Source organism: Gymnogyps californianus, chromosome 3, assembly GCF_018139145.2.
Source record: "Gymnogyps californianus isolate 813 chromosome 3, ASM1813914v2, whole genome shotgun sequence".
NCBI classification, from domain to species: Eukaryota; Metazoa; Chordata; class Aves; order Accipitriformes; family Cathartidae; genus Gymnogyps; species Gymnogyps californianus.
Genome location: NC_059473.1, coordinates 122,604,434 through 122,627,746, shown reverse-complemented (window position 1 = coordinate 122,627,746; position 23,313 = coordinate 122,604,434). Strand labels below are relative to the sequence as shown.

Below are 23,313 nucleotides of genomic sequence, written 5' to 3'. Positions count from 1 at the left end.
TTTTATACCCATGTTTGCAGAAACTGCAAACCTTTAACCGAGCTGTTAAAGAAAAAACGGGACTAGGAATCTGAACCAGATCAAGATTAAGCCCTGTCAGCTTTGAAAATCAAGTTAGCCTAGGCACGGGCATGATGATTTTCTGATCTAGCATAACTACTTCATTTGCAATTTGCAACCACTCTAGATGTAGGGAGCCATGTTATCACAAAAACTGGGAAAGAAGCAACAAGCTATGTCATACGCCCTCGCTAACACTGAAAACAGTTCACTTGGTGTGAAAAAGTGTGTGGTGCCGACATGGACCTTAGAAGACTGGTCTTACGTCATAGCAGACAGTCCAGTTACAGTTCAGACAAAACACAAACCGTTGAAGTGCACTGTGTCAGGAAAAGTACCAAATAGGCATGTTCCCAGTCTATGGACCACACGGTGGATACTTGCCTTAACGAACTGGGGAATTGCCATGAATTAAGGACAGATCCTGTCACTCACAGCTTATGGACTGTTAAGTATGGGGGCTGAACATGAACGGAAGGACCTGAGGATGACAATTCAGGTGTTACCCTCCTCACAGTCAAAAACTTCTGACTTTAATACCCAGAGAAACGATGAAAGGGTGAGCATAACACCAAGAAAAAGTGATAGAAACTAAGTGCACGTTTTACAGTTTTAACTGCATTACTATTATTGAGATTTCTTCTCCACAGAAGTATCTAAGTGTTCTTTCTTTACTTCCTAATACTTAGATCTAGACTAATAATGATTCTTGAATTAGACTGTTATCAATTGTGCTAACAATAAATTCTTGGCTTGATATATACATACAAAGTGTGCTGCTTCTTTGCCCATAAACAAGACTTTGAGCACAACACCAGCTATTGCAATGATCCATACTATGTGCACATATACACATATATATAGTATGCACATATATATATAGTATATGTATGTATACCCATTCCATTAGCAGAATCCCACCGTGATCAGGCAGTGAGGAGGGAGAGGATCAGGCCATCCATACCATTCGTATGTGTGTGACTGCTTTACGTTTTCCATCCGAGTTTATCTGTGTGGCTGACCATGTGTGTATATGCATATTTAGATATGTACGTATGTATTCGTGTACTGGGTGTATGAACGCGCGAGTGCCTTTTGGGAGTACGTGCTCAGCCTCGCTACTGGCTGGATTAGGGAGCGTGGAGCTGCAGCAGCCTCCCATGCAGTGGAATACTGGATTCAGCAAACCCTAGCACTTTTCTCTCAGGCCTTTGCATGAGGGATTCACTGCGTCCTTACCTGGTTATAAGGGACTGCAAGTTTTTGAGAGCTCATCAGACCAGTTGAGAACAACCTTTTCAGGGCAAATATGACCAATGTTACTCTCATTACTGGTTTACTTTTTATTTCAGTTTACCTGCCTTTGCTGTCTTGTCTCAACAGCCCCCCAGAGCATGGACAGTCGAGCAGTAAACAAAAAAGGAACAAAATCTCCTATCCCTCTGTAAGATGGCCATCAGCACCTGCACTGGCTCTGGCTGGGATGAAGTTAACTTTCCCCATAGCAGCTCACGCAGTGCTGTGGTTTAGATTTGTAACTAAACAGTGTCGATAACACACAAGGCAGGCATACGGTATAGAATGACCCTGTCGGTCATTTGGATTACAGTCCTTTGGGGAGTTTGGGTCAGCTGTCCCGGCTGTGTCCTCTCCCAACCTCCTGCCCACCCCCAGCCTGCTCCATGGGGGGGCAAAGTGAGAAACAGTGAACGCCTTGATGTTGTGCAACACTGTTCAGCCAAAACACTGGTGCATTATCAATGCTGTTTTGGTCACAAATACAAAACACAGCACCATACCAGCTGCTATGAAGAAAATTAACTCTATCACAGCTAGAGCCAGTACAGTAATTTACTTCACTTTCTGTGAAACCCTTTGGGCCTAATGACACAATGACTTTGCTTTTTCCTCAGTTTATCAGCCGAGTTGGCAAGGACCTGGCACAGAGGAGCAAGTAAGAGTGGGGCAAAGCAGCCTTTAAGCCCTGAGAAACCATCCACTGACCAGGAAACCCCTCCTTCTGTATGACCTTCAGGAAAGCAGTACACTAACTTGAGCTCAGACCCTCACCAACACACTCTGAAGCCCACTACTGAAGCCATCTCTAAGGGATTGTCCATGACATCTATGGAAACAGCTGCTGGGGTAAGCTGGAGACCTTGCGGCTCCCCATCCTCACCCAGTAAACATGTCCTCTCTGCAACAGCCTCTCCCCTCCCCTGCATGCTCTCAGACCTCCACCTCCCCTCCCGAGAAGCAGGGCCGAAAGAAACACGGGTTTCCATGGCCAGACCACCATCAGCATCGTTCGTATTTCTGCGTGACGAAGGAACGAAGGAACGCTCAGGGACACCGAGAGGTCCGAGCCCTCCACCGCCTGGTTGATGGGCTACCTTATCTTTTAGTTTTGCTTAAAATGCGAATAGATTTTGCAGAGCTTTCGAAAACCCCTCCCTGCCCGCGGCTGGGGTATTTTGATCCAGGTAACGTGCGATTAAACCTATTTTTAAACCACCTCAAAGCGACGGCGCTACCACCCACACAACCCACCCCGACCTACCACCCGCGCGCAGTTACCTCAGACAGGCGGACACCCCACCCTCTTCCCACGCCACGCCCCCTGCCGTTCCCGCCAATCAGAAGGCGGCAGCCGTGCACAACTCCCCCCCCCCCCCCATCTCCTTCCCCCCCCGCCCACTGAGAAACGACGCGGTGGGCAGCGCCGTCCCGCGCGCACGCGCGCCCGGCCGGCGCATGCGCGACGCCGCTGCGGCCGTTTGATTACAGCGGGGAGCCAGCCGGGTGCGGGCCGGGCCGGGAGATGTCGGTGCGGCAGGGGAGGTCGGAGCCGGCGGACGATAGCGGTAGGTGCCCGTTTCCCTGGTAGGGACCCAGCGGGGCTCCGACCGGGCGGGGGCTGAGGGATTGGGGATGGGATGGGGGGGGGGGGGGTGCTGCTACCCCGCATCCCGCGCGCGGGTGGGCGGGCGGGCCTAGTGCGAGAGCGGCCTGAGCCTGGGCGTGCGCATGCGCACTGGCCGGCGCGGGGGCGCAGCAGGGGGTCGGTGGTCCGCGATCGCTTCGGGTATTTTGGAAATAGTATTAATGCTCTCTTTTTCTGTCCTCAGAGTCGGATGTCTTTGAAATTGTTCTCCCAATCACTGTCTTTGTGCTGAGCGACGATGATTTTCTCCAAGATGATGCTGAGGAGCAAGCAGCGTCGGTTCCGGAGTTGAAGAAGGAAGATGAGCAGGAGGTTAACTTAAACAATAGCGTTTTCCTAAAAAGTAATGTGGCGCCTTCAAATGACAGTAACAGTTTAAGCATTTGGGAAGAAAACAAGAGAGGTTCAAATAAGGATAACAGTATGAAATACTATGAAGAAAAATGGGTTGCTGAGAGTGTGTGTAACGGATCAAAGTCATCTTTAAGTGATTGGTGTGATGCGGGCAGGGATAAATGTAGTCAAAATTACGTGTTGCCTACATCGCCTTGCAAAACAGGACTTGCAGAGATAAATGAAACCACTGACGGAAAAGAATGTGATGGTGATGATGGCTTTCAGACAATTCCTCCTCTCCTCTGCTCTGCTGGTAATGAGGGTGGAGATGAGACCATCAAGACAAGCAGACAGTTGACATTGGCAGCGATATCCAAACATGAAGAGGAACTTGTCAGTGTTGCAAGTATTCTTTCTGATGGCAGTCAAGAGGAACAACCAGAAATCCATGAGGAGATGGACACAATTGTTGAAATGGAAGGTAATTTGTTAATAAGACTAGTGCAAGAGTTTAAGAAATCCGGTAAATCTCAAGTTTTTGAAATAGGTAGGAAAGTGTATAGGAAGATTGCCAAACCCATTTATTTTAGAGTAAGCATTTCAACATAGATTAATATTGTATGCAGCAGAAAGAGAATATTGGCTGGAGTATGCTTAGTTCTTTCACAGACTTCTGTGAAAAATAGTGAAACTACAATAAATTGGTACTGTTTCATTCTGCTGCAGTTTGCAAAAGGGCAGCCTTTCATTAGGGAAAAGGATCTGGGGGGAAAAAAAAAGCAGAGGAGCATCATACTTGTGAGAATGGAGCCCTAGCAAAGTTTGGTGACAGTACTTTCATAGGAATTCTGGCATAAAGCTGTTTCATTAAAAACTGTAGGGTATGCAGCGTTGTCCGGTGAAATTCAGAGCTTTGAGTGAAAAGAGGAAGTGGAAAGAAGGAGGCTCCTAACTAAGATTTCTTCTCTTAAAACGTTATTTAAATATTGAGGGGGGAAAGCATGGAGAGAGACATTAGGAAGGAAGTGGAGATAGAAAAATATTAATGAAGCAAAAGGAGTGAAGAGCGAGCAAGTCATTAGACAATTTGGGATTATTACCACCAATTAATCGTGAACGTTCGTGATTATATGAAATGTGATGCCTGTGACTTTTTATCCCCCTGTAGATCCTGATTCTTCAAAGAATGGAGACAATGAAGCTAATAACAGACAAAGAAAGAGAAGCAAATTTGAAGATGAAACTCTGAATTCTCTTTTGGAACATGGCTTGAAAGAACAACTAAAATTTACCTATAATTGTTCTGCTCCGTTTCTTAATGGATATTCTCCTACTTCAGAAGAATTGCTAAAAGACGTAGGGAAACCGGACATGAATGCTTCCACTTCTGCTGAATCAAATACTACTGCGGAGCATATTTATAAGACATTAACGCCATTTCCTAAAAAAAGATATCGGCAACAAAAAGTTGTTTCTCCTCATGCAAGCCCAAAGGAATTACAAAGCCAGCAGGAAGGTTTAGCATGGCTAAGTAATAGTGTGACCATCAAACCTCTTTCTAAAGCATCTTGTTCTATAAATAAGCATGAAGAATTGAATTTGAAGTGCAGGTTTTGTAGTTCTGTGTATAAATGCAGTGCACATCTAAAGAAACATGTTTATTCAGCTCATAAAGATAAGAAAATACATAAATGCTGCTTTTGTAGAAGAACCTTTTTCTTGTCTGTCAACCTTAAGAATCACCTTAAATTTCATAAGAAAATGACTAGGTTGCAAAAGGCAAGAAAAAATAGAATAAATGCGAGAAAAGTTAGGCAGAGAAGATCTGAAGAAAGAAAATCTGAGACCAAGAAAAAAGAAAGTAAATATGAGAAATTTTTCATCAAAATTGAAAGGGATTTTACACCTCTGGGTGTGCCAGTTAGTTTTTCCTGCAAAATTTGTTTCTTTGCTTCATCAAATCCTAGGATTTTTATTCATCACATGAAGGGACATAAAGAGAGACCACCTTACCAGTGTCCTCAATGTGATTACTCCTGCGTTAACTTATCCTATCTCTTAAATCACATGTACTGGCATGCTGGGTATAAGCTGTACCAGTGCAGGTTTTGCACCTTTTTTTCGTTATATTTTGCAAGCATGGTAAGGCATAGCTACATACACACAGGGGCTAAACCATATTCCTGTGAGTTCTGCCAGTCAGCGTTCACAAGCACCACTGGGTTAAAGAGACACAGAAGATTACATGCAGGCAAAGAAACATGTCAAGGGCAGCAGCTCGACCTCATAAGTGGAAGAAAGAGAACTCGAAGACCTTTAAAGAATTATACGTGTGATGAGTGTAACGTAGTGTTTTACACTAGAGGACATCTCAGCTTTCATAAGAAGTTTCATGAACAGTTTAAGGCTACTGCTAATGGTTATACGAATCGGAGTAATGAATATCATGAAAGCAAAATATGCAAAGTTGACAGTGATTCCCAGGGCCATGGTTCTCTGTCTCTTTCTGGTAAAGAAAATGATTGTCTCAGTGGGGGAATGCTGGCTTCGGAAGTAGACTTTGAGCGGGCAGGTGATGTGCTGGACAATAAGAAAATGTGCTCTGGAAAGAAATTCCCTGAAAACAGCCATGGAAGCAACAGCTTACCTGTTATTGGGAATAGATCAGAAGTTCTTCTGAATTCATACAAAACGGACACTGTCATTTGCAAAGAGGAACCTCTCTTCAACTCCAAGGCCTCTCATTCACAAGTTCAAGATGATGATGCGTATCATACATTTGTGGAAAACTTAACGGATACATGGCCTTCCAATTTGTCTACATTCAAAATGTACAAGTGCCAACACTGCAATTACGCTACCGCTGTTCATAGCGACTTTAAGCTGCACCTAAAAGTACATACAGATGAAAGGCCATTTGTGTGTAAAGAATGCAGTAAGACATTTAAAACGTCAAACCATTTGCAGAAACACAGCCTTACTCACGTAAAGAATGGGTATGAGTTTGGCCGTTGCCTCTACGTAGATAGCCGTTTAGAGAATCTTGAATTGCATCATGAAATGCACGTAGGCATGTGTCCAGAAAGAGATTTTGGTTCCTCGGAAGGTTCAAACAGCGTCCGTTCCTTGCTTGGTTCGGAAGTCTGTGGGGTACAGCCAGATGGACAGAGGGGTAAAGAAAATGATTTGCTAGCACAAAGTCAGCCACGATTTTATCAATGTGCAGAGTGTGAGTACGCTACTTATATTTTAAGTAACCTTGAACTACACATAAGGACTCACACAGGTGAGAAACCTTACAGCTGCAGTGTTTGTCAGAAGAAGTTTCGTACTTCCAGTCACCTGAAAAGACACAGAGTCACGCATTTTAATATGGAGCATCTCAAGTGCAGGAACTGTGACTATTCAACAAACAAATGGCTGTCCTTGAAACAGCATCTGGCTTCACACTCCTGTGAGGAAAGGTCATCTACTGGCTGTCTCTACGAACAAACGCAGCTACCTGTCAAAACATACACGTGTGAAGAGTGTGGCTATTCCACAGCCCACAATGGAAACTTGAAGCCACACTTGAGAATTCATACAGGGGAGAAGCCGTTCAAGTGTGGTCAGTGCGCTGTTGCTTTCCGCACCTCTAGCCACCTGAAACGCCACTTACTGACTCATTTAAAGCTGCACTGCAGAAGGTGTAAATTTTCTACGGTAGATAAACGTGCTTTCCAAAAGCATGTGAAAACACACAAAAAAAAGTACAAGTGTGGAAAGTGTAACGTGACGCTGCCTACCAAAAAACTTCTGGAAAAGCATAAGCGGCAACATAAGCTTGGAATGTAAGCTTGGGAATTGCAAGTTGGCATTTGGTTCTGGAGAGGTTTGCGTGTCCTGAATTTGTTCATTGCTTTACATTCCCCTGCTGTCTCCAGAACGATGGCTGGTAATGGATGCATCCAGTGTTTTGGTCCAGAGAGTGAAACTGGTTTGCTCCGGGTTCTTCTGAGAGCTTCAGTTCTGGCACAGGCTGTGCTAAAGAAGATCTTGGAGGCACTTTTTCATGCCCGAGTAACTTCTTAATACCATGAAGTCAGTTATGATTTGGCCAATGTTCATCAGTTTAAAGTTATTCTGTGCCACTTATTTTCTTGTAAAAAATTAATTTTAAAAAAATCTCTTGTCTAACTGAAAGGATGTTTAAAGGGAGGGAAGGAAGTGCACATTATATTGTGTACTAATAACTTCATTTAAAAATTGTCAATGTGTTCGGATCCTTAATGCTACCTCCCATCTGCTGAAAGGTGCGTTCCCTACTCCCAGGTTCTCTTGCAATACTTGCAAGAGAAAAAAAATAGTATCTCACAAAATTATGGAAATAAAAGATCATCACTGGATCATTGGGATATGAAAATGTTTTCTGTATGTGTGTATATAGAAAAGATTTATTAGGCAGTTATCTTATCTGTACTTTTGATAATTCTTTGAGTAGTCTGACAGAAATGGTAATGTTGTCCTTAATCAGATATTTTATGATACTGAGAATCCTTAAATTAATCTTCAATTTTATGTAATTGTCTAATGTTAATTAGTATGAAATGCCTTATCTTCTCTCAGGCTGGTAGTTACTGTGTTCTTTGTTTCTTAAAATAGACAATGTACTTTTCAAAGAACTTCTGTTAATTTAACCACTTGCTGATATATTGCAAATACTACTTAGTTACGTTGAAAACCTTAGCAGTATCTTGAACTGTAAAATTTATTTTGTTGAAGAGCTTTATTGTGCATCTAAAATACCGTGTATAAGGATCACTTGTGCCAAACAGCCGTTGTTACCTGGTATGGTGAAGACAGATGGATGCTTCTATTATATTATTCAAATCTAGACAAATCTTTGCTTGTTTTACAGAGTTATAAGGTGCTAGAAATGCTGTGTGGACATCACTGACTGTAATATGTTCAGCGGTGTTGGTAACAGTGGTGTTACCCTCTTGTGTGAGGAAAGACAACAGCAAAGGGCTGGTGCTAACTCATGTTACAGTTCAGTCCATGAAACAGCAGAGTAAACCTATAGCTTGATTTAGAGAATGTAAACATGAAACTACCACTGCTTTTTTACTGCTTTCAAAATGTAACCTTTTCTTTATAAATATAGATAATATCTTGCAGAGGCTTTCTGGTAACGTAGGAGACAGGTTGGAAACGGTTGCCGAGAGAGTTGGTGGAGCCTCCCTCTTTGGAGATAGTCAAAAGCCATCTGGGCATGGTCCTGGGCAGCGAGCTCTGGGTGGCCCTGCTTGAGCAGGGGTTTGGACCGGCTGACCTCCAGAAGTCCCGCAGCCATTCTGTGCTTCGGAATGCCATTTTCCAAGAGCGGATTGAAACTCGTTAATAGATGCATGTATTTAAGGCTAGATCAGCAAAGGTATTCAAGTGATGTAGTTCTTTGTAGTTGCAGTAAAATCAGACAAGTAAGTATCTGTGACTCTGAACCCTGGTGGTTACAGATGTTTTTACTACAAGCTGGGAAGTCACCATTTGGGAATGAGTGGTTTCAGATCTTAGAATGATTGAGCTAACCACCTGCTACAGTTGTGAGAAAGAAGAACGTTATCCTGATACGAATAAAGAAGAGCATTTCTGGGAAATATTAACACTTACAGAAGCATGGAGAACTTGTTACCTGCATTACTGTACAATTCTGGTCATTTCTTTGGAGAAAAATTTAAAAGAACAGGTACAAAGAGGAAACAAAAATGGTGAAGAGAATTGTAAGCCTATATGTCAGATGAGGCTAGGAAAGCTGAATCTGTTAGACAATAATTGTTTAAAAGTATGGTGTACAATGATGAAGGGAGCCCAGTTTAAGGGGGATAAATTCATTGAAGGGAATTTTAAAAAGAGTTTGTAAACAACATAAGTTTCTTTTAGTTGTAAGTAAGAACAACAGAAGACATTTTCAGATGGAGCTTGATGAGTTTGTAAAAATTATTCCAAGTGGTTGCCTCTAATAAAAATAAAGGAAGTGTTTCACGACTCGTGAGGTTCTGCTCTGTTCCTTATTCAGTGCACTGCTCTTCTGGGGATTGGAAGTGATTCTCAGTCTGCCAAGTCAGACAAATTTAAATGTGAAGACATACTTGTGTTAAGATAAGGACATGGGCTGTTCTTGATTTTTTTTTTTTTTTTTTTTGCTAGCTAAAAGTGTAGTATTTTTTATTCTTGCAGAGTTTAAACAAAAATCAAAGCCTTTCCCAAATCATACGATGAAGTTTTCTGTTTCAACCAAAAAGATTTGCTTCATTTTCTTTATGAACACGTCTTGAATTTGGACAAAACAGTAAAATGCAATAGGAAATCCCACTGATGACAAACAACTCGAGCAAGTATGTGTCGTTTTATCTGCTCTGCGTCTACTCAGTAAGCGAACAAAAGTTAAACACAGGGGGAGGTGAATGAATATAGGTGAATCAGACCATGCTGCAATATGGTTAACCACCAACCAAATTTATCTACAACAGAAGGAAGGAAATACGACTTTTTTTTTTTATTTTACTGTATGTTACTATATGCTACTACCTCAATTTCCATTTGGGCTACAATAAATGCACGGTTTTTTTTTCAAATTAACAAAACACACTGTGAATGTAACATTGACGAAATCTGATTTTCTCCTGCTGTCCCCTTCCTTCCCCATTCCTGTCCGTTGGGAATTGGGACAGAATTGAGCGAATAAACGCAGTTATCCCTTAAAAGCAGGCCCGGGCCGCCCCGCCGTGCGCACCTCCGGCCCACAGGTGGCGCTAGTGCAAAGCGCCTCCCTAACACGCCCCAGCTGAGGTGGCGCAGTGCCGCGGAGCCTGCGCCTGCGCAGAGCAACCAGCCCCCCCCCCGTTTCCTTCCCCCTGTGCGCCTGCGCCAGCGGTGCCGCCCCGCCCCGGCGTGGCTGTCCCCGTATCCCCTGTGCGCCTGCGCAGAGAGCGCGCCTTTACCGCGGAGAGCGCTTGCGCGGGGTCTCGGCCGGCCCCGCTGAGACGAGCGGCGTTTCCTTCCTTTCACCGCTTTTTCTCTGCAGGACTTCGAGCCCCTCCGCTGCCAAGATGCCGCGGATTATGATTAAAGGCGGTGTGTGGCGAAACACCGAGGTAGGACTCTGCTCGCTTCAATCCCCCACCCGCCAAGGGCTGGGCCTCGGCGGCTGGGGGGTTGGGGGGGCGGGGGGGCTGTCCTGCACTAGTGCGCAGGCGCTGGTGGGGGGGTCGTGGTGCGCATGCGCAGGGGCGTCATGTAGTGGGGTGTCTTGTAAGAGTGCGGAGGTGGGGGGAGATTGGGGCATTCCTGGGCCCTCTGTAGCAGGAGATGTAGAGTGTTAGGCGTCTGCAGGCACTGTGGATCTGGTGGGCTTGATTCCTCAGCAGCCTGGACCTTCCTCCTCACCCCCTGCACTAGTGGGCAGAGATCAAATCAGTGTTGTTTCTCCTGAAGGCTGCGTGTTGGGGAAGACAGGAAGCTCAGCCATGCGTGTGTGGTGTCCCTCCACCCTGGAGAAACTGTCCCCCCAGCAGCTGGAGGGGATGCGTGGGCCGTGTTGTCCTCGGAGATTTCCCTTTCGTAGGCTGGACTGTGTCTTATACTGCGTAGACAGGGTTCTTATTCTCTAGGGGTATGAGGGAGCTGGAATCTCTTGCCCTTGACAACCCTTCCAAATGCAGAAATGGTGAAGATGGGTGTGGGCTCTTCATCTGCAGCCCGAAGAGTTTTGTACACAGAAATTTGTGTGCTGTTCAAAAAAGAACAAAAAACCCCACCCCTCTCTCCCATTCTTGCCGTCAGTGCTTTCAGAACTGCAAGTGATCGTGAAAAGGAAAATAATAACATGAGAAATCAAGGATGTCAGTTTTATTAGATGCATGTTTAAAGCAAAAGGATGTACCCGACACTGTGCAAAGTACAGAACTCTGCCACTCTTTGGCACTGTCCTGCACGACATCCTTGTCTCTGAATTGGAGAGGCATGGATTTGATGGATGGACCACTCGGTGGATAAGGAATTGGCTGGATGGTCGCACTCAAAAGAGTTGCAGTGAACGGCTCAATGTCCGAGTGGAGACCAGTGACGAATGGCCTTCCTCAGGGGTCGGTGTGGGGACCGGCGCTGTTTAACATCTTTGTCGGCGACATGGAGAGTGGGACTGAGTGCACCCTCAGCAAGTTTGCCGATGACACCAAGCTGTGTGGTGCAGTCGACACGCTGGAGGGAAGGGATGCCATCCAGAGGGACCTTGAGAGGCTTGAGAGGTGGGCCCATGCGAACCTCATGAAGTTCAACAAGGCCAAGTGCAAGGTCCTGCACCTGGGTTGGGGCAATCCCAAGCACAAATACAGGCTGGGTGGAGAATGGATTGAGAGCAGCCCTGAGGAGAAGGACTTGGGGGTGTTGGTTGACAAGAAGCTCAACATGACCCGGCAATGGGCGCTCACAGCCCAGAAAGCCAGCTGTATCCTGGGCTGCATCAAAAGAAGCATGACGAGCGGGTCGAGGGAGGTGATTCTCCCCCTCTACTCCGCTCTCGTGAGACCCCACCTGGAGTACTGCATTCAGCTCTGGGGCCCCCAGAGTTAAAAAGACGTGGACCTGTTGGAGCGAGTCCAGAGGAGGGCCACAAAAATGATCGGAGGGCTGGAGCACCTCTCCTATGAAGACAGGCTGAGAGAGTTGGGGTTGTTCAGCCTGGAGAAGAGAAGGCTCCGGGGAGACCTTATCGCAGCCTTCCAGTACCTGAAGGAGGCCTACCAGAAAGCTGGAGAGGGACTTTTTAGAAGGGCATGTAGTGATAGGACAAGGGGTAATGGCTTTAAACTGAAAGGGGCTAGATTTAGATTAGATATAAGGAAGAAATTCTTTAGTGTGAGGGTGGTGAGGCACTGGAACAGGTTGCCCAGAGAAGCTGTTGGATGCCCCATCCCTGGAAGTGTTCAAGGCCAGGTTGGATGGGGCTTTGAGCAAGCTGGTCTAGTGGAAGTTGTCCCTGCCCATGGCAGGGGGGTTGGAACTAGATGATCTTTAAGGTCCCTTCCAACACAAACCATTTTGTGATTCTGTACTGTGAACACTAGGCATGTACGTGGTTCCAGAAAGCAGTGAGAAAAAACAATAGAAGATAAATGTACTGTGTGCTGTATGTGCTTTTAACTACTTGTGACATATGAGATACATGCCAGGAGGCAGCTAAATTGGGGGTCAGCAGAGGATAGGAGGAACCACTGTGTGCTTACCCCATTCTTACGGTCTTCCATAATTGATTAATTTTGGTGACTGTTAAGAGAAAGAGCAGTGCATTTAATAGATCATGGTTTCACCAATTTTTGTGTACCAGAGATGGTAATAGCTGTCTTTGGTGCTATTTTTTTGATTAACATTTTGATTATACATGCAACATTAAAAATACAGAAAGTGGAACCAGTCGATATCAGGTCATTCGTAAAATGACTGATTACTTGCAAAAAAGCCTGCTAATGTCATCAGTATGGCTACCGTATGCCATATAACACCAAGTAAATTTCAAAAAACAAAGAGAGGATTTATTATTTTTTTTAATAGAAATTACATGAATTGTTTCCTGTAGCAGCTCAAGCCAGAGTTCATCATCAGCCTACAGTTAAAGCTGCTGTGCGCTCTGAGAAATGTTTGTGCTAGACAGAGTATCTGCCCTTGATGACTAGCATCTGCACAGTACAGCTGAACAGATTCTGAACACAGCTACAAGTACTTATTGGATACAGAAGAGGAACATCTGTGGTTGGCAAGGCTGCAAGAATAGCTTTGATGCATTTAAAATACCACTTTCTGACCTGTGAGGAAACCAGAAATAATGAACCCATTTATCTGAGGGGAGGGGAGAGAGGGATTGATGGATGGATCGACAGACAATTCTAGCTTTTGTTGAAATCTCAGTGCACACTTTGATGTACATGAACAACCTGGCTCCCAAGCTGAATCCATTACCTTTTTATTTTTTTTTTTCCCAGAAGTTTATAAGCTTTGGGATCAGGACTTTTGGATGTTACACTCTGAACATTAAAGTGATTTATTTTAAGATTTACTTGTAAAAGAGAAATTTACTATAAAGTTCCTTTATTTTTGTGATGCCTTTTTTTTAACACCATATTCCATTGATAGGTAAATATTCCATTTGCATTAAAATATGCAAAAAAAAGAAGATAATTTTATGATATTATTTGAAACAAGCCACCCAGAGGTATCTATCAATTCTATTTTTTTTTCCAAATCTTGTGTTATTACCAGACAAACACTTCCCTACCTCTTTATGTCTTCCTTGAAGGACAGCAATACAGAACCTTTAAAAACTGTACATTAGAGAGCATTGAAAGTAATCGTTTTGAAGTTCTGTCCGGTCTGTGAAGTTGGCTACAATAATCATCACGTGTCTTTTTCATTTAATCTTTATTGATTTCATTGGCCTTTGAAATACAAATCCTCATTCATCTTGAGGATAACATGTGGAACAGAAGTGGCAGTGCTGTGCTGTTTCCACTGGGTCAGCCCATTAGATGAAATCCACCATGTTCTCCTCTGCTTGAGCTCAAACTTTCTGTTTTGCAAGTTCTTGTGATCCGTAACAGGTTTGTTTTTTTTTTTAAGGATGAAATTCTGAAAGCAGCTGTGATGAAATATGGCAAAAACCAGTGGTCTCGTATTGCTTCTTTATTGCATAGAAAATCAGCAAAGCAGTGCAAAGCCAGATGGTAAGTAAGAATGCCATGTCTGGGCATATGAGATTCATAATTAGTGGGAATTTAGAAATTACCACAGATTAGTTTATGTCCATAGAGGAACAATAGTTTTAAGATTGTTTGATTTCTGCTATTGTGGATATTTCAAATTCCGATTGCTTGAAAGTAATTGAACAAAAACAGCCAGATGTTCTCTTTGCCAGTGACTGCAGTGTTAGCAAATGCAGGATCACTTAAAATTGTGTACATTATTTTTTTCCCCATATTTACACGTTTTTAATCAGTGAGTATTACCAATGAAGTAAAATTGTAAGATGTTGTTGTGGTTTAACCCCAGCTGGCAATTGAGCACCACGCAGCTGCTCGCTCACTCCCCCCTGGTGGGGTGGGGGAGAGAATAGAAACGGTAAAAGTGAGAAAACTCATGGGTTGAGATAAAGACAGTTTAATAGGCAAAGCAAAAGCCACGCACGCACGCAAAGCAAAACAAGGAATTCATTCACCACTTCCCATTAGCAGGCAGGTGTTCAGCCATCTCCAGGAAAGCAGGGCTCCATCACGTGTAACGGTTACTTGGGAAGACAAATGCCATCACTCCGAACTTCCCCCCTTCCTTCTTCTTCCCCCGGCTTTATATGCTGAGCATGATGTCATCTGGTATGGAATATCCCTTTGGTCAGTTGGGGTCAGCTGTCCCGGCTGTGTCCCCTCCCAGCTTCTTGTGCACCCCCAGCCTCCTCGCTGGTGGGGTGGGGTGAGGAGCAGAAAAGGCCTTGACTCTGTGTAAGCACTGCTCAGCAATAACTAAAACATCTCTGTATTATCAACCCTGTTTTCATCACAAATCCAAAACATAGCCCTGTAATAGCTACTGTGAAGAAAATTAACTCTATCCCAGGCAAAACCAGCACAGATATTAATCTCTCTTACAGATAATTTTCTAATTTTTCATAATGAGAGTTTGGCTTGAGAATAAATGTTTAGAAATTGAACTGTGGAATTTCATTTTATATAAAAAAATAGAAGCTTAAAACTAATGCAAATACATGCAGTGCAAATCTATTTGAGAATCAGACTTAGTTTCTCGAGTACTGAACTGGACATGTTTATTAGAATACTTCTGTGTAAAGGTAACAGTACTGGCACAGTTAAAGATTAGTGAGATAACTGTTGAAGGATCCAGACCAAACAAATCTACCATTTCTTGTACTTTTGGTTGTTGCGATTTTTACTTTTCTTTTTCTGGATTAATTTTGTGACTCCTGACTGCCAGAATAGAGATGGGGAAAGGAAGAAGAGGCAATATCTGTATGAAAAGTGGTGGATAAATAATACATTTTAAAGCTCAAATACATATGTCATAAAAATACTCTGGAGTAACATCCTTTTGTAGAGAAAAAACTTGTATGAAATTTACATGACAAGACTTTGAAATCTCATTGTTATGATTTGGGTAAACACTGTTCTGAATTAATTCAAGACAAATCAATGGATAGCTTGGCTCTGTCATCCTTAATTTTTTCACTTTTTAACAGGTATGAATGGCTAGACCCGAGCATCAAAAAGACAGAGTGGTCACGGGAAGAGGAGGAGAAACTGTTGCACCTGGCCAAGCTCATGCCAACCCAGTGGAGAACCATTGCCCCAATTATTGGGAGAACTGCTGCACAGTGTTTGGAACACTATGAATTTCTGCTGTGAGTTACTGTTTTACTAGAGGTTCATACTAGGAAAATCTGCAGAGTTTATTGTATAGATGTGTCATTCCCTTCTCCCGTGGTGCTGAAGTATGGTGGTTTCAAGTTGACCAAGTCCTTTTGTAAGCAAGTCCTTAAGGACTGTTTCTTTTCAGTCGACGTGTCTAGCTTGAAAGAAGAAGCTCCTAAGACCTGGGAGAGCAGGCTTGAATAGAGATAGGTGTATTCTTGCTTCTGGTCATTCTGGCTAGAGGTGTGTCAAGATTGATACTTTTTATGGGCTTCCATTTCAGGTTTATTTGGGTATTTTTTCACTGGCTGATCAGCATGAGTGAGTGTGTGAGAAGAAAAAAGACAGACATATAGACATAAACCACATGTTGTTGAAATCACTGAATGTGCAGCCGTCGTCTCTGTATGCTACAGAGAGTCTCTTTAGGCCATGAGAAGAGAAGGAAAATGCTGGTTTTCCTTGTGAGCTTTCTTAATTCTGGTGTGATTGGTTGAGTATAAAAGCATAATGGGAAACGCTCGATTGTTTTGTCACACTGCTTGACTTCTTGTCCTTACTGTTAAAGATTACCCGAGGAGAGTTCTCTACTATTAACTTTGTCAATATTGTATTTTATATAATATTTTATTGTTGTAATGTAATGCTATGTTGGTTTCTTTCTCTTGCCTAATTTAAGATTATGTAACTGCACCATGTTTATGAATCTTTTCTGCAGTAATTGTATAACAAGTTTAATGTATAGTACATAGTACAAGGTTACTTTTGTGGTCGGTCTTTGGGGATTTAAGGGATGGTTATTATGAGCCTGGGGGAAAACAAAGAGCCAGTTGTGGCATACATACAATGTGTTTTTAGGGACAAAGCTGCTCAGAGAGACAATGAGGAAGAAACTGCTGACGATCCTCGGAAACTTAAACCTGGAGAAATTGATCCAAATCCAGAAACCAAACCAGCCAGGCCAGATCCTATTGACATGGATGAAGGTAAGATACGAGTTTGTTTACCGCTTTTGACAGAAATCTGATCTCCTTGGTTTTTCTTTTTACACAGCATCTGTAGCCTGGGTTTCTTTTGTCTCACGCCCTCCCCCCCAACATTTTTTCTTAAGAGTTTTGTCTTATTTCTGTATCTGGCCAGTCAGTTATACTTTTCCAGTTTTCTTTTCCTTTTCTTGGTTTGTTTCCTGCCGTCTCATCTGTCTTCGTCATCTCTTGCCGTGACTGACTGTTCTTTGCTTTGACAACTGCTCTGCTTGTTTGCATTCTTATTTCTGTATCTTCATCTTTTTCCATCAGCTCATATCTCCCAGATGAATCCCTGCTGAAGCACAGGAGGACTGCACAGCTTTTTTCCTTGCACACAGCAATGTTTTGAACTAAAAAATGGACATTGCTAAAGTTCCACGAGTGGACCAGCAGTGTTTTTGAACAGTCACAGGTTCACAAATATAGCACTCTTGAATCTGGATGTAAATGAAATTAACAAGTTCTCTAATATAGTACACTCCGATGAAGATGTAACTGAAATTATAATTTCATTAGTGTGGTCAGTTTGCATCTTTCTGTAGATATTTTGATTTACTGTAGGAATTAGTTGAATTATTTTCAACATGAGGCATTTTTTCTTAAAGTCTTTCTTTCATCAGGGCAATGATTTATAAAATACATTGGAGCAACTTGGAGAAAACTAGTTTAGGGATCATGCAGAATGCCTGTGAAAGCATTGATTCATTCAGCTTTTAAAGATTGCTTTCTGATCTTAATGACACTTTTTCCCTTACTCCCATCTTTAAGTGCAAATTCATAGGTGTGTTTGTCTTCACTATTGTAGATGAACTTGAAATGCTGTCTGAAGCTAGAGCTCGTCTGGCTAATACACAGGGAAAGAAGGCCAAAAGAAAAGCAAGAGAGAAGCAGTTGGAAGAAGCTAGGTAAGCTTATGCTTAGTTTCCTATATTGGGACTGCTTTTGTTGACTGGAGCATTTACAATGCATAAAGTCAGGCACAGCCTTTAATCATTGCAGAATCAGACTTTTTGATAGTCGTTTGTGACAAGAGCTTTATTCTTGTATAAATATCACAGCAGCAACTGATTAAAGTAGTATCAGATCTTAGGATACAGGAGCCACCTGTAGCTGTGCACTTTAAATCACAGTATTACTGTTTTCTTAGACGGCTTGCTGCTCTCCAGAAAAGACGAGAACTTCGGGCTGCTGGAATTGAGATTCAGAAGAAAAGAAAAAAGAAGAGAGGTGTGGATTATAATGCAGAAATTCCATTTGAAAAGAAACCTGCCCCTGGTTTTTATGATACATCAGAGGAAAACTACCAGTCCCTGGATGCAGATTTCAGGAAGCTACGTCAGCAAGACCTGGATGGAGAATTAAGATCGTAAGTGTGTGTTAAGTGAAGGAGGGAACAGTATATTTGGAAAAAAAAAAAAAAAGTATATATATTTAAGTGTTAAGTCCTGGAAATGTCTGAAATATAATGTGGGCAGGCATATTTTCCGTGGGACAGATACTAGTAGTGCAGGTTGCTTCTGCTTTTTCAGTCTCCTGTATTTTTTATCTTTCTAAAAGGTCTAGTTGACCTTTTTTCCATGAGAATAAAGTTCCTCATGCACATTCTTGCTCTTTAAATGGAAATCTTAAGTTTTTTGAGGTTCATTTTTTTTTTTCTTAGCAGTAGATTTGCTTGTATATTTGCAGTCCTTTCTCCAAGTAATAACATTATTAAGATTGCTTACAGGAGCAGATTTTACTTGTTGTAGGATTACTTTTGATGGAATTGTTCTTAAGTAGAATTTCCTTAAATGCTTAATTTCTTCCCCTCCCCCCAAAAAATCCCAAAAGATGCAGTTGAGAAATTAAATGCTCATCTTCATCATGAGCAGTACGGTACATATTTAGTTGTACTATTGAATTTCCCACTACTTCTGCCAGCTGCTTTTTACTGAGAGAGTAGGTCCAGTACTACATACAATTTGGTTTATTAGCTTGTGGTCTAATTGATTCTTTCTGTATGGCTCTTAGTTCAGAGGGTCTGGCAGGAGCTTCAAACTGCAGCTTACGATTTCACAGGCTGACTCCATTGCTGTTTGAAGAAAATATTATTTTTATCAAATACTAAAGAGAAATTGCTTCCCATATCCCACAGAAAATGTTCGTCTTCCCTTAGCAGCTGCTGGAGAAAAAGGGACTATTCACATCCTCTGATTCCTGCTATCTAAATTCTCAGACGGACATTTTTTTCTTGCTTCAGTGACCCTGTTGTTTGTAGCTGAAGCAACCACCTGTTGCCTAATTCCATAGTTTAGAAGCATTACACTGCCTTGTTATAGGTTCTGCTGCAAGTTCTGCAGACCATATCTAATCACTTAACTTCTGCACCACAAGGTGGTTCACTCTTCCTGCAGCATGTTTTATTTCAGCATATCCAACTTTTGATTAGGGTACAGGCTTTTTGCTTGTTTGTTTTACTTTGTAGCTGTTCTGTGTGTTATAAAATGATTCTCTTATCCATAATGACAGTGAAAGGGAGGGAAGAGAGCGCAAAAAAGACAAACAACATATGAAACGGAAAAAAGAGTCAGACTTGCCTTCAGCTATTCTACAGACCAGTGGAGTGTCAGAATTTACCAAAAAAAGAAGTAAACTAGTGCTTCCAGCTCCTCAGGTAAGCTGTTCATCGATCAATAAACAACTTATAAGGCCAATGCCAATCAATGATTTCTGTTTTATCAAGTGGATCTCGTGGTTGTATTTTATCTTACTGTGCCTTGGAATTTTCTGTTTTAAAGATATCTGATACAGAACTTGAAGAAGTTGTAAAAGTAGGCCAGGCAAGTGAGATTGCGCGCCAGACTGCTGAGGAATCTGGAATTACAAACTCGGCTTCCAGCACTCTTCTGTCTGAATATAATGTGACCAACAACAGCATAGCACTAAGGACTCCCAAAACTCCGGCAGCACAAGACAGGATCCTGCAGGTAGAGTATAAATGTACAGAACGGGCTTTTAGTGCAGTGGTCAACTGAATAGAAGGTGTAAGTACCATAAACACATTCCTTAGAATATGTGCAGTACTGGGGTTTGAACTGACATGTGATCTCCAGGACACACTGAAAGGCATAGAAGCAGATCCACTTCTATCTGATCAGTTGTCACCATGCTTCAGAATGCTATGATACTTTTTTTTGGTATTATATATTGCATGCAACTTTCAGCATTAACCATTCTCCTGGTGTCTTATATAATTTCCCCTTGTCTTGGGTACCTCTCAGAGTTGACGATGTATATGGTGTTCATGTCCTTAAAACAATGTCTTTTATGTTGTTTCCTACTTAGTTTTGCTGTTCAGCTTTTATTTCAGTTAACAAGAAGTAAGTAACTGCAACAATGCAAGAATATTTTCCTAGCACTTTATTGGCTTAAAACCACTTAAGACAAAGATTGTCAAAAAACTTACCTTTGCAACCTCTGAATTACGTTTGTGTTACACTGATTGTGTAAGTGTCTGGGTTCTTTCAAAAACTGGTAGTGTTGGGTAATGTTTTGTTGAGTGTGGGGAAATGGCTAAATGAAATCAGTGCAGCTAGTGTGTAAAACAAACAAAACCCTACTCCAAAACAAAAAAAACCCTATGTTGATAATGAGCTGTTATTTCAACAGTTTCATGATGGGAGAAAAGAGGAAGTTCCTGACTCTACAGATCATGACCTAAGTCTCTGTGCAGTGTTTGCAGGAATGGTCACGTTCACCTTCAAATGGAGTACTCTGACATCACATATGTCGCAGTATTATGCGTATACACAGTTCTGTGGATGGATTGGTAGCCTTCTGTGAAGATAGTTGCTATATGCAGTAGTTTCATTATCTCAGCTCATTTTCAGAGTGCTTTAATTCTTCATTGTAAAAAGGAAAAAAAAAAAATAGGGGGGTATTCATAAAAGCCCCAACTGAGTCATGGACCAAAAATCTGAATAGCGACCGTCTGTTTTGGAACATTCTCTTTGAAGTGCAATTTGGAGAAACTTCATTGATGTTGGATTTCAGAGTGCAAGTGTGCTGTTACTTCTGAAAATCAGGATCCTTAGGATGATTTGAGTATTCAGTCACTAATAAATCCTGCAGATTTATGGAGTCTAGCAGACTGAAGGAAGTTGAAACATTAAGTAACCCACTCATTTTTGCAACTCCAATTGATATTATATTTTACTGGAAATGAAGATTAAAATCCCTTTCAGTGGAACAGTAGGGTTTGTAAATACCAGTGTATGGGTGTTAAAGTTAAGAAGTGTTAAATATCTTCCACAAACTGATTGATATCCAAATAACTCTTCAGGTGTTCTTACTGCTACTGAATCCATTAAACATGTATAGTAGAATGTGACTGTGAAAGTCTTAGTGATGTACTGCATGTGTTGTCTGTTATACAGGAAGCCCAGAATTTGATGGCTCTCACAAATGTGGATACCCCCCTGAAAGGAGGTCTTAACACTCCCTTGCATGAAAGTGACTTTTCAGGGGTAACACCACAGAAACAGGTTATCCAGACTCCAAATACTGTGCTTTCCACGCCCTTCAGGTAAAGCAGACTCTTTTTCTAATGGGTGCCTGGCTGGGCATGTATCTAGTGGAGGTGGGTGGAGGGAGCGGATTGCAATGTGTGAAATAGTGAGTTTATGATCAGTGCTTCAAAACAAATTTTAACTCGCTTTTATTTCAAGCCCTTGTTGTACAACTTTCTCCTTCTCTGTGTCTTTCACAAGCTCAGCCACATCATCTTCATCTGTATTTGTACAGTGTATAGCTCACTGGAGTTTTGGTCCAAAATGAGGTCTTCTGTGGTCTGGAGCAATATAAATTATACTGAGGTAATACAGGAATATAAATAGTAAGATGGAGTGTCATTCTGTATGTGGATTCTAGCCTTTCCAAAGTATTACCTCTGAGTCGAAGGTGTGGGAGGTCCCTTAGCCAAACCCACGTTGAATTTTTGAAAAGCTGGAGTAAATATTTTATAAGCAATATATATCCAAAATAAAATATTTGTTATATTGCCAATCTAAATAGTATGGAATTGCTGGTTTAACTCTTACAGTGGGTCCTGAATAAATATATATCCCACAAATGCCAAATACCGTACAGCTAAAAAATATTACACTTGGTACATTTTGTCTGTCAATTTTTTCAACTTAGGTTGTAATTTTACTTGTGTCATGCAAGTAGGAAAAGCAGAGAATGAAATAAAAAGGACCTTTATGGCAGCTTTTCAAAAGTAGCTTTATTTTGTTGTTTAAAAGCTGTGTGCAAAAGCCCTGCTCTTTTAATTGGATCTACATAAGTGAATCCTTTTCTGGAGATCTGTTGGCGTCAGTGCGGTGCAGAATGAGTGTAGCATTTGGCCTGGAGTGATCTGGCTATTCATTCGGGTTATTTTATATTAAAAAATCTAAAGACATTCTAATTTTGTTGTTTGTTTGGGTTTTTTTTTTTTTGTTGGTGGTGGTGGTTTTTTAGCTTCTGAAGTTCAGGTTTGCACATGTAAATATGGTGCCTATGTATCAACTTGGCTTGCTTGCAGAAATGCTGTATCAGTGTGAAAATCCAAGACCTTGAGCAGAGAGGGGGGAAAAAAAAAAAAATGCATTAAGTGGTTAAAAATAAACAAAGGGAAGCCATAACTTTTTAAGGAGGCAGAGTAGGGAAGCAGAACAATCATATTATTTAGGCCAAAAGAGCAAATATTTAAATTAAGTACACCTTTTTTTTCCTATGATGGTATGAAATTTGTAATATTTTGATGGCAGGTTTTTATGGAAGTTGTTGCCTTGCATTAGTTTTTTTTTTGTTGGTTGTTTGTTTTTCCACGCCCTAGTTGTAAGAATTTTCTTAAAAGGTATTAAGCTGAAAATTGTAATAAGGTTTTAAACACTGCATGGAACTGAGACAACTAGAAAAAACCAAACTGCTTACTTGGAAATTGTTTCTTCTGGAAAGCCAGCATAAAACTTTTTCTGCTAATATAATCAACAAAGTAAATATATCCTATGAAACATTCATTTGAAAACATAAAAATTCATTTTGCTGTTTTTTTGCGGGTGTCATCCTGCAAATGTTATTGCTTGTATTTGTTACTCTAAATGAGAGTTCATAAAAATCTGTGACCAACCTCAAGCAAGAGGAAAGTATCACTTCCCTCTCTCAGACATATCCAGTAAATAAGGCACTGTTGTATCCCTTAAAAGAGGACCAGTAGCCTGTGTCAGGCCATATATACAATTGTGTTTGTGTTTGTCTACTGTTATGGCATCTTACCGGCCCTACAGAATTACAGTAACTAGTAGTGGAAATGATGTATTAAATCATCTTGTCCAGTGTGTCTCTGCCAGGGTTATTCTCTACAGCACACATACTTGTCGTTAGTGTCTAAAAATATTTATGTAAGCGTAGATGAGTACCATAATGTAGGCTTTTTTCTAAAAGTTTTTCCCCTTCCTGAACTTGTTTTCTTTGA

The 23,313-nt window shown here is 41.7% G+C and overlaps 2 protein-coding genes across 2 annotated transcripts in view; both read left to right on the top strand.

Moving 5' to 3' along the window:
- The first annotated feature begins 2,881 nt into the window (after positions 1-2,881).
- Positions 2,882-9,357, top strand: LOC127014558 (zinc finger protein 91-like). The gene is made up of 3 exons (XM_050893996.1): positions 2,882-2,924; positions 3,189-3,821; positions 4,509-9,357. The coding sequence occupies exons 1-3, from the start codon at positions 2,882-2,884 to the stop codon at positions 7,172-7,174; spliced, it is 3,342 nt and encodes a 1,113-aa protein (XP_050749953.1). The 3' UTR covers positions 7,175-9,357.
- Positions 9,358-10,380: 1,023 nt separating this feature from the next.
- The window catches only part of CDC5L (cell division cycle 5 like), a 37,444-nt gene continuing 24,511 nt past the window's right edge, over positions 10,381-23,313 (top strand). Inside the window, exons 1-9 of the mRNA XM_050894830.1 lie at positions 10,381-10,473; positions 13,991-14,094; positions 15,618-15,779; positions 16,648-16,775; positions 17,623-17,722; positions 17,965-18,183; positions 19,326-19,470; positions 19,595-19,783; positions 21,233-21,381. Of these exons, the coding sequence (XP_050750787.1) occupies positions 10,429-10,473; positions 13,991-14,094; positions 15,618-15,779; positions 16,648-16,775; positions 17,623-17,722; positions 17,965-18,183; positions 19,326-19,470; positions 19,595-19,783; positions 21,233-21,381 (1,241 nt within the window). The 5' untranslated portion in view covers positions 10,381-10,428. The remainder of the gene's footprint in view (positions 10,474-13,990; positions 14,095-15,617; positions 15,780-16,647; positions 16,776-17,622; positions 17,723-17,964; positions 18,184-19,325; positions 19,471-19,594; positions 19,784-21,232; positions 21,382-23,313) is intronic.